At 33.3% G+C, this 11711-nt stretch overlaps 1 protein-coding gene across 1 annotated transcript in view; it reads right to left on the bottom strand.

Moving 5' to 3' along the window:
- Nucleotides 1-77: 77 nt before the first annotated feature.
- Nucleotides 78-11711, bottom strand: part of Rasa1 (RAS p21 protein activator 1) — an 88036-nt gene continuing 76402 nt past the window's right edge. Inside the window, exons 19-25 of the mRNA XM_057789636.1 lie at nt 11206-11321; nt 10153-10239; nt 8472-8539; nt 6398-6486; nt 5355-5432; nt 3807-3941; nt 78-2987 (exon numbers count right to left, since the gene is read on the bottom strand). Coding sequence (XP_057645619.1) covers nt 2904-2987; nt 3807-3941; nt 5355-5432; nt 6398-6486; nt 8472-8539; nt 10153-10239; nt 11206-11321 — 657 coding nt within the window. The 3' untranslated portion in view covers nt 78-2903. The remainder of the gene's footprint in view (nt 2988-3806; nt 3942-5354; nt 5433-6397; nt 6487-8471; nt 8540-10152; nt 10240-11205; nt 11322-11711) is intronic.

Raw genomic sequence — 11711 nt, 5'->3', positions numbered from 1 at the left:
AACTTATTCTAAGTTAAATAACTTAAGTTACTAACATCTGGGTTTAAGTAAAATAAAATTTTTGAGTCTAGATAAAAATCTTAACCACAGGTAAGTTATAGCAAATTATAGTCAGTTTTATCATTAAATGATTTATAAGTGAATCCATATAAAATAGGCATTACTGTCACTAGAAATTTGTAGATGAAATAATATTCAAAAGCTTAAAAATGAAATAATATAAAAACCCACAACATGGAATTAGATTATTTAGATATACCTTTGTTTATCTGTGACTATCATGAATTATACTTCAGTGTACTAGTCTAGCCAAGTAGAAATGGAGATGATCATGATGCCTACTCCTGGTAGGCCTACCCACAGCAGTGCATGTATTTGTTGTTTGTTAACACTGTCGTAGTGTAGCAAGTAGTAGATACTACCTTAGGACCAAAGTACAGATAGGTATGTGTTTATTAGGCCAGTGTTTTGTTTTGGTTTCTGTTTTTTTGGCTTTGTCTTTACTCCCCTCCCCCCACAAAAACTGCCTTGAAGAAACTATGAAACTCAACTACCTCAAATGTAAATCTACCCAAAATCCACCCAGCTTTACATACTCAAGGATACATTTCCCAAGAGGGTAGGTAGCATTTTAGTTCTGTCTAAAATATGGTGATTTATGCTCATGTTCATCTCTAATAATTACTTGTATGGCTTGAGTTTCTGCTATTTTCTTTGTTGTGGAGTAAAAGTGATAAAATGTAATGCTTTATAATAGACTGAAAACCAAAGCATATACGCCCAAGTATAGTTCAAGTTAAGCAACATGATAGACTATAGACATAACTGCAAATGCTCAGTGTGTCTTCTGTTTTTCTTTTAGAACACTAAAGTTTGACACCAAAGCAGGGTTCATATGTACCTCTGAAAATTTTCTACCCGGCCCCAGTTTAAAAGCAAAAAGTTTGAAAGGTATAATTTCGCCACTAACCACCTAGCTACTACAGGGCCCATGAAGGTAAGAAACAAGCTTCCCACTCCAATTTAAGACATGAACATGTCAGGAATGATAAATCTGAAAGACTTATCATCATGGCTGAACAGTCAAGTACAATTAGTGAGGATAAACTAAAATGCTTTAAACTAGAGTTTGGACCTTGACCTATCTTTGAAAGTCCTTATCTACATTAAACAGTCTGTAGCCCTTCCACCTTGCAAACCAAGGAAATAAGATGAGTTACGGTCATAGTGCAGCCAATTAGAACAGGAACTATAATGGATTATGGAGAGAAAGGGACTGCATTGATTACAAAGCAAAACAGTCTTGTGTTTTTTTTTTTTTTTTGTTTCTGTTACTACAGTTAATCTGGCTGAAGCTAAATAAGGGCAGTAATTTAGTTTTATGGCTACATTCAGACCCATATTTAAGCCAGGGAAATCTCTCAATGGTAGTATTTAACACCTTTCGAAAGAATACATTGAGGCCTCTTCAGTTTGTTCCTCAGCAAAGGGAAATAAACCCTTAATTATTTAACCTCTTTCACTATATACAGTATCTCTGAGGAATGCAATCAAGTATTTTTGGAATCTAGGCCTTCAGGAAAACATGTTTATTGAGGGAACAGTTTATTAATACCTTCCTTGGTGATTCTTTTTAAACAAACAAAAACCTACGTTGATTACTAAGGACAGTTTGATACAGATTGTTTTTTTTTTTTTTTAAGTCTTCAGCACAAGACATGTTGCTTAACAAGTTGTACAGTGAGTGAATAAATAAAATCCTTTGTGAAAGAAACTAATAAAAATCCTCCTGGGCTTTATTCTGATAGTAAAGCTTGAACTAGTGCAGAAGGAAAATTAGAATGAAGTTAAATAGTAAGATGATTAATTATGCAAGCTATCCCTTGGTTTATTTTAACTTAACCCTGTGATATATGATACTTCACAAAAATACAAACATAAGAACAGATGAACTATACAAACTAAATTATCCAGCAGTAAAACACGTACAAGAAGTTCAAAGATGTATAAGTTGTTAAGTGGCTGATGAGGTTGTCTGCATAATACAGTAACAAAAACAAAATCATCTTAGGATAGACACAAGTATTCTAGCAGTTTGTCTAAACATAAAAGACATCAGTAATCTATAAAATGGTCAAATGGGTAACATGCATTGATTGGTACAATGACCAATAATATTTATTGAATTTAAACTATTTACTTGTTGTAAACATTTTAACAAAACCATGAAATCTAAATACAGTCTTTGACAATTCCAACAAAATAAGTGGTATGTTTAAAAAATAAAGCTGATGAGCATATATTCATCCATTCTATATATTGTCTTTCAACAGTTCCAGGAAGAATAGCACAGTATTTTTAAAAAGTATACAGCAAGATTGTTCCTATTATAATGTCAAACTCTGGAAACTGTAAATACAAATAAATTCAGTGAACAGTCAAATGGTCATATTCGTAAGAAGTAAGAACAGTCTGCAATCCAGTTAAATTCTGTTGTCAATAGAATGCGTTTTCTTGTCAGTTGATTTCATAGTTCGTTTTCCAAAAGACAACAAAACTTTGGCAATTGGATATACTGAAAATATATTTTCAAAGTTCAAGACATAGCTTTTTTTCTTTATTGTGAAAGTTGAACTGTACACCAAGGCTCAGAGTTTGGTAAAGATTCCATGTGGAAAAAGTGCAAATATTCTGCACAGATAGCTTACAAAGGTGCTGGCAGTTACTAGCCAGCAGAATCTTGGGTTTTTGTTTGCATAGCTTACACATCACTGGAATGTGGAAAGGTGTGCTAATTTTTTTCTTTCTCTTTTTTTTTATTTTTTATTTTTTGGCAAGAGCAAAGGAGACATAGTGATGTGAATTCCATGTTGGGGTGCTGATCCATGCAGAACACCAGGCTGCTACCTGACATCGTTGGTTTTTGTATACTGGTTTTGTTTTTGTTGAAGCAGTTCTGTTATAGCCAGAAGTTTTTTCAGTACATGCTAGACACAAAGAAAAACAGTGTGGGTAAAAATCATTAAGCAGATTTTCAATGCAGAAATTTTAATTTAATAAAAACTATGTCAAACCAATGGGATTCTTAAGGACCTAGCATTCTACTCCTTACCTAAAACTGAGTTCTGATTACTTAAACTGAGCATTTTTAGTTGTAACCAAGAAAGAGACAACCTTATATCACTTTATATTTGCCATTATAAACCTCCGTCATAGACTAATGTTTTCTAATTAGAACTCTATTATTTAGACTGTTTTCTAAACTTAAAAGTGAGGATTCTAGACTCTTAGGTTTAAAAAAAAAATCCATTATCACTATTTTAAGTGAAATCTTCCCCAGACAGAAAAGGAATGTAGTGGTAGCATTTAGGATGTATGTACCTTGATTTATACTTCCCCTATGCCTTTAAGCTCAAGAAAGACTGTCTCCAATGACCAACACTAGGTCAATTAGAAACCCTTTCCAGGTCTAGTCCTTATTTGAATATACCCCTACATCTGTTGGTAAGGACAGGACAGCAGAAATCTATTATGGACTAATATTTTTTAAGGTGTGACCTATGATCCACACTGACTTGAATCATTATAATAAAGTATCATCTGTAGACATTTTTTCAAAATTCTCATCTATTTCTCCTGTGTTTGACAAGTAACTTTACTCACGTATACTTGGTGTGAGAGTTAACCGAAGGACTAACACGCCTTCCTACTGAAAATCATTTACTTGGCACTTTTATTTGTATCACGTGCCATTTTTATGTGTACTATCTTTTAAGTATAAGCATTACCATTTTGTAATGACCTACCTGCTGTGCACCACGCTCATTACTGAGTGTTCTCAGTTCATCTGAATGAGCTACACAAATCTCATGCAGGGCTGCTAAGTCACGAGACAGGTCAGTTCTAGAATGTTCTGTAGTGTCCGGAAGTTCAGGTACATTCTTTAAGGGAATCATAAAACTCCATTTAGAAATAAAAATCCTTGAAATCTTTTCTAAAATTATCCTAACTACATATAAAGCATTGATTTTCCTAATAATTTTTATTCAAATAATTTTGCTAAACAGGTTTTAGAACCTCTATTCACAAGGAAGGAAGCCAGGTTCCATATTCTTCCATAGGATGACAGTATCTTGAGTTGATTTTTTTAGAGCACATGTCAAATAAGTTGTAACATCGTTAATTGCTGATTTGGATTGATACAATTTCAGTGCTTAGACTGAATAAAACTTAGATATTGTATGTAAACTGATGAGCATCTAAAGAGGAACTACATTAAAGTGTAATAAAGGTTCCTTTGCAATTTCTGTATAAAAACGTGGGATCGCTGGGCATTATAGTGTTTAACATTCGTGGAGTAACTTTAGCCATCATAATAAATTTAGATTACTGTATTACCTTAAATGCCAGTAATATTTTAGGCCTTAAACACTGAACATGATTATTAATCTTAAATGCATTCTACTTTTTAGTGATAGTGCTTGTTAGACACTCCTAAAAGTTGAAGAGCATTTTAGTTGTTTGGAGTGAAGAAATAACTCTAATGCATTCATTTATCAAATAAGCGATTTGATAAATAAAAAAATTGTAAGATGAAACACATTACAATCTTGCTTACCTTCATAAAGCTTGAAGATTAGTAGAAACAACAAAAAGTTCAAGGAAAACTGACTAACTGTATTTTTATTAGAAATACTCCAAATAGAACTTTCACAGGAGTTTACTCAGAAGTTTCTTATAAATATGGAGCTTATATTGTGCTTACTTGCACCGCCCTTTTTTTGTCAGAATGGTATGATAGTGGTGACATGTGCTTTGAAATGAATCATTGAGTTGAGATATACTAATGTATTCCAAAACATAAGACAACCCAGTCTTCAATAATTCTGATGACATAAATCTGGCTCAACACAAATTTTTCTCTGTGTACACACACTACAATATAAATATATTTGTTTTAAAATTCATTCAGTCCTTGAAATGTATCTTTGGAATGATGTAGAAAATTTAACTTACTATTTAGGGTCTCAGAAATTATAAACATATCCTTTAATTTTGTGTCATAATTTAATTTATAAAAGTTCAAATGAGTTCTAATAATTACATTTTCATCTAGTTCTAACTTTAGGTTCCAATCTAACTGGCTTCAAATCTTATTTTAGCTACAACTTAAATGAATGAAAAGGTGATCTAAAATATGACTGGCTGAAAGCCACAATTGTGTATGCCTGTATAAGCCATTTATGCAAGAATAAGTGCATAAAGAAGATTTTACTTTGAACTTCTGATTTTAAAATCTAAAGGTTATTGCCATATAACTAAATTCTCAAAAAGTGTGAAAATTATATACATACCCCAAGTTCATCTAAAAACATGATCATGCGATGTTTATTGCTTTTGATGAATGGATTAACACCTTCCATATAAGGTTCCTAAAAAATTAAAAAGACAGGCCTCATATGCCTTAACAAAAACTGTTTTACAACAACTATTCATAAAGCAAGAATTACTATGTGAAACTTGGTAGAGTTACAAATCAGAAATCATTTAACATAGCTTGGCAGAAACAAATTATATATTTAGAATTTATTATTGATGAAATTATGAAGAATCCAACATATTGTACGAAGTTAAAATACAGTGAAACAAAAAATTCCCTATGATTGCAATGGGACAAAATATGCCATGGATTTCAGGTAAATTCAAAAGGGTTACAATTTATAAGTAACACAATATCAACTATAAACCTCAAATGTGATAAGGTTCAATTGGAAATTCCAAAGATGTAGGCATGAAATTTCTAAGACAAGTAATGAAACATAAAGAGATTAACTTGGGGGCTGGAGAGATGGCTCAGCATTAAGAGCACTTGCTGTTCTTGCAGAGGACCAAGATTTTGTTCCCAGCATTCATATGATGGTTCCTGTCATGTTGCAGGAAATCTAGTGCCCTCTTCTGGCGTAAGTGAGCAGCAGGAACACAGCAGTGTACTTATATGCAAGCAGGCAAAAATAGTCATACACATAAAAGTAAATCATTTTTTGGAAAAAGAAAAATTACTGAATTTGGCAAGAAATTAAGAGGAAATTGCCTATTTAGGCAAAAGCCTAAAATGTGTATTTAATTATTAATTATACCTCAGAGTTTTGGATCAATCTGAAAGGAAGTATAGAGAATACATTACATCTGAATATCTGACAGAGGACAGCATACTAACTAGTGGTTGGTAAGAGAGCAGTACAAACTTGTGAGTTGGGCAAGGAATTACAAAAGAGGTAATTGTATTATTCCAGTATTTACATAGTACACTGTTTTGAAGATCGAGTATGTTGATTGTGAAATAAAAAAAAACATTTAAAATGTGGTCAATGAATTTTAAACATCAAAATATGTTTACCTTTGCTCCAAATTCCACAAGGTTTGCTAAATTCTGCACAGACTTAGCCACTAATGTCAGTGTTCTTGCAGCAATAGGAGATGGGGAATCTAGAAGAGAATTTGGTACAACTAATGACACCAACTCCAAAGGTGCACTGAGGTAAACCATTATAAATTTAGCACTTTTAGTTTTTCTTTACTCAGAATATATTCAGAATAGTCAAAAAAAAATATATGACCTAATTCCAAAGAACTTAAGTTAAAAGGAGAAAAAACTGAACACATTTTTAAGTGCTTCTTGTTTTGTGAACTACAAACTTGATTAATTCCCAACTGGCTTATAATATTTCAGAATACCTCAAAAAGCTGCTTTATTGCTAAGACGATTGTCACTCTACAAACCTTTCAGAACCATTCACAAGGCTAATTTCAACCCACTTAGGAAACCATTTTGTAATCTTAGCAGTTCCCTGCTTCTAACATTAATAGTTCACTTGAAAAATCAGTTTTCGAGCTCATGAAAAACTTCCCTGTAGAACATGGAAAATGGAATACAGAAAAGTATCTGTAGCTACCAAACCAGAAACTGACAATTAACCCCCCCACCCCACCTTATTTCTCTTATGTCCTATGCTGGTCTTAAACTCAGTCTGAGACAACCTTGAATTTCTAACCTCCTGCCTTTTCTCCTTCCTGAGTTTCATCAGGTACGAGGCATTGAAGCCAGGGCCTCATGTATGCTCTGCCAGCATTCTACCAACTGAGTTACATTACCAGCCCAAGATTAATAACTTCACATATTATATTCTGATTCACTGTTTTAGACTGTGTCATAAAATTTTAATGCAAGTTCACATACTGTTGAAGTAGCAATGAATAGAAACCTCAGAACAAATTCTAAGCCTTTCATTTCATTTTCTAAAACTTCAGTGTATTTGTGTGTGGATATGTACAAATGAATGCAGCTACCCACAAAAGGGAGAAAAGGGTGTCTGATCCTTTGGAGCTGGAGTTTTGGTGGTTGTGAGCCACCTGACATGGGTGTTGGGAACTGAATTCTGTATAAAGAGCAGTATGTGGTGAGAACCATCTCACCAGCCCATCTTTATTCTTAATATGCATGTATTCACTTACTTCAGTAGTAATGAATAGTAACTATAGGCATGTGAGGAGTATGAAAATAAAATTAAAATATTGAAAAAGTCTTTTGTTTGTTTTTAAAATCCAGGGAACTCTCAGACTCAACTTCCTGCATGATAGGTACACAGCACTGTGCTGAGTGACATGGTCTACCTATATAGTCCAGGCTGGCAATGACCTTTCTTTGTGCCTTAGCCTCCTAAGTTCTGTGAAATATATTCCCAGCTCAAATAATTTTTAATACAGCTTTGAGCTTCAAATTATGAGTATAAAAGTGATTGTTTCTTCCCATTAATATTAATTGGCTCATTACTACATTGAAGTTATATTAATAGCTTTCCCTTCATAAGTTTACAAATCTGCAAACTTGGACAAATGAGTAAAAAGCAAAATGGGACCAAACTTATTAGAAAATAAAATGGTCAATTAATATTATATAACTGGAAGAATCTGGTCTACCTTCTTTGTTAAATGTTCACTGATGCATCTTAAAAAGAAGTTTAGCTTACAGCAACCTGATGTAGACTAAGGACAAAAGAGGATTCCTATCCTGTAAACGCTGTGTGAGAGCCAGTGGGCCAGTAACATATCTCAGTGCCACCAAGCCTGCTGACCTAATTTCAATGCCAGGCACTCAAAGAGTGAAAAGAGACAATCAACTCCCAGAAGTTGTCCTGTGATACCTGTACACGCATCATGGCAAGCAAATGCCTGTACCTATACACTCGTATGCTCAAAAAATATATATATAACACAAACTAAAGTCACAGGAACAGAAAAAAATCCAACATGTTGGATACTAAAAGAATAAAGAAGGCAGGGGATAGTGCATTACTGAGCTTTATTTGTGTCTTAGATGTTTTAAAATCTGACTTAAAGTGCAAGTATTTTTTTCAAATGTTACGGAAGTAATGAAGCTTTTCCCATTTCAAAGTTTATTAAAAGGTATTTACCTGAAATGATATTAAACATCCGTGGACTCAGGATAGCAGGGCAGATAAGCCGAAGAAAAACAAAACCACTAATTGGGAGGGAAAATTCTTTTAGAAAACTATATGTTTACAATATAAACAAAATATTTAAACTTAAAACCACAACCTTTACTTTCAACATCGGAAAGCCTAAACACACAGTCATTAAGAAAACTGTAAGGCAAAATAATTTCAGAATTACTTTGGAAATACTTGTTTATTGCAGATTAGTAATTTGTTTTATCCTGGTAAGTACTGTATTAAGACACTGAGAACTGCTGAAAGATTAGGAGGATTCAAATAATGTTTTATAGATAGAGAAGGTTCCAAATTACCCTCTTTCTTGCTTGTCTTTTTAAAGTTTATTTAAACAGAAAAATGTGAATTAAGATGATTGCATCAATATTACTGCCGACTTATATAGACATTGGAATATGCTGTAATTATCAAAGACTCCTTGACAAAATTCATACAATAAAGTTCTATAGTTAATGTAAGCTTATAGATACCCTACTCTGCCTCCTCCATCAGTAGTATTAAGTGTATGTTGTATAAATTTTTACTTCTTTTTAATTAACCTTACCAAGCATTAGTCCCCAGAGGTTATAAAATTCCTTACAGCAATTAATAACTTTACAATTTGATATTTCTTCTTAAAGAAGGTTCCTATATAAGGTTTACTGAAAATATTTTGATACCTAACTAGAAACCTAAATTGAAAACATTGACCCATTAGTAAATTTCAGTGAAAATGTGTTTTTGAATTTTAAGGTGATTTTAAGTTAAATAATACATGGGCACTACTTAATTTAAAAGCTTATTATTAGGAAGAGAAATCACCTTAGGCATGAAAAACCCCTAAAGCACTCTGTCACATTAAATTCAATTAAAGGATTCTCTGCTGTACTAGTTTAACAGTTACACATTTAAAACACGTATTATACATAACAGTTTAATGTCCACCACACACAACTGCTCAAATAGTATGCTTGTAATCTTTCTTCCTACAATTGTTGCACGTGTCTTAGTGAAGCTAACTAGGAGGGGTTTTGGCTGGCCTGTTTTATTCAGAAGTAAGAATCAAATCCAGGAGCTCTGAGTGTTTTTCCTCAGAACTATGCCCTTGGGCCACCAATAGAAATTCTGTCTGCAAGGTAAGTAAAAGCCTCCTGACAAAATTTACATCAGAAATGTGTCCTTAAAATTTATATTTTATATGTAATGTGACTGGCAATTTACATTTTCTATAATTACTAGAAAACTGTATTTGATGCATTTCTACTAAATTTCTCACCACTTTGTACTGGCTGAGGTATGCTTAACAAAATCTTTGAACAATATTAATATATTAGGTAGTCATAGGAATTTTGCTTTAGTTCTGCTTTGTTCTTAACCGTTTGTAACTTAAGCAAACAATTTAAGTCCATATATGAGCTCTCAAATTAGCTGCTAAAGCAGTTCTTGATGTATGACAAACAGACTAAATGAGAGCTAGAATGTATAGTTGGAGATGAGCTTGGAATCACAGATGTTTCAGATCAATTAAAATCGAGATGGTTCAACTACTACACTTCTCCAGGCACCAATTTCCTGTCTCTGCCTACATACACAAATCAGTGTATACTGCATACAGTGACTATGACAAATGAGAAGTGACTCTTACCTAACAACTCTTGTTCTCATGGTGTTATTTGTAGGCCACTTACGCTGAACAGATTTCTGCAGACACCCATAAATATATCTCAGTGTCCTGCCAAAATAAAAAAATAACAAACATCTCAATACAGAAAGTTAATATCATCATCATAATGGTAATTTGCTGGCAGCCAAAATTTTAATTTACCCAACCAATATACCATATTTTAATTCATTTGACCTTCTCATCTAAAAAAGGTATTTTGTCAAAAGTAAAAGAAGCATATTTAGTAACGGGTGTAGAAACATAATGCAGTATGTTTGGCTCCATTGATTTTAACTTCTGTTAATGAAAACTATGAGACAAATTATTAAGCATGAGAATATAGAGGAATTAATGTGGCACATATTCTACTATTTTGACTTCTTCCATCTAAACAAGTGAGTCTACTCACACTGACTTGTAAGCAGACACGATACTGGTATCTTGTGCACATACTTGACTTTGGTTTTTCTTTCCTGAGAATCTAATACTAGGCAAGAACTAGAAACTAGATTTACAAATATTGTCCTCAGATCTGAGACATGTTATTCATTATCTAAGCTACAACATATGCCAGGCTTACTCAGTTCATATGGACACACAGTTTATGGGTTTCTATTTTCCTCTTTTGTGAGACAAGATTTTGCTATGTGGCCGAAATTCATCATCATCTTTGGATCATCCACTTCGATACTGAACATACAGGCACGTGCCATGAAGTCTGTATTTTACTCTGGCTTTTTAAACCATTATTTCACTCATCTATTCTTTTTTCCTTAAACATAATCCATCTTTTTTGAGAGGAGATAGAAGTTTCTCTGTGTAGACCAGGCTGCCCTCAAACTCAGATCTGCCTGCCTCTGCCTCCCAAGTGCTGGGATATTAAGGCGTGCACCGCCACATCCAGTTCATAATCCACCATTTAAGGACTAAAAACCTCTCATACCAATACCAGTAACACCAATAGAAAGCATTCTTTAAAAGAAAACTTAGAAAACACAGATGCATTAATTTTTGGCAAACAATCTGACAACTTACGGTGGGAGTATTTCTGAAGCCATGAATATTTTCTCCACAAGCTCTGAAAGTATGTTCAATAGGTGTGCTAAATTAGTGTTCACATCTTCATTCTTTTCTAACTTTGATGGACTTAACTAAGAGAAGGAACAAACCAATACAAATTCATTTTGGTGATGATAGACTCAGGTAAGTGGTGGTAAATGTGCAGTTATTTTTTCAAAGATGTCAGCTGTTCCCACATACGCAAATTCCATTCATTCTGTCACTCAACCAAATAGTAAGCCACTCATTTCTATTTATCTGAGGAAAAAACTTTTTAATGAGGTTCAAAGTAGTGGCTAAGATAGCCAAAATGTGTAAATAGAATCATGAACACTTAGAACTTTTCAAGCACAACACCCCCAATTTCTGTGTTCTGATATGCCAGATGTACCTAAAAATCTGAAATACTTTTGTCAACTCTCATAGTAATTAATGGATTATTCTCAGCTTCTAACAATAAAACACTCATTTTGTTACGGCAG

Source organism: Chionomys nivalis, chromosome 15 (genome assembly GCF_950005125.1).
Source record: "Chionomys nivalis chromosome 15, mChiNiv1.1, whole genome shotgun sequence".
Taxonomy (NCBI): domain Eukaryota; kingdom Metazoa; phylum Chordata; class Mammalia; order Rodentia; family Cricetidae; genus Chionomys; species Chionomys nivalis.
The sequence above is the reverse complement of the archived record's forward strand: the minus strand, read 5'-3'. Positions and strand labels throughout refer to the sequence as shown.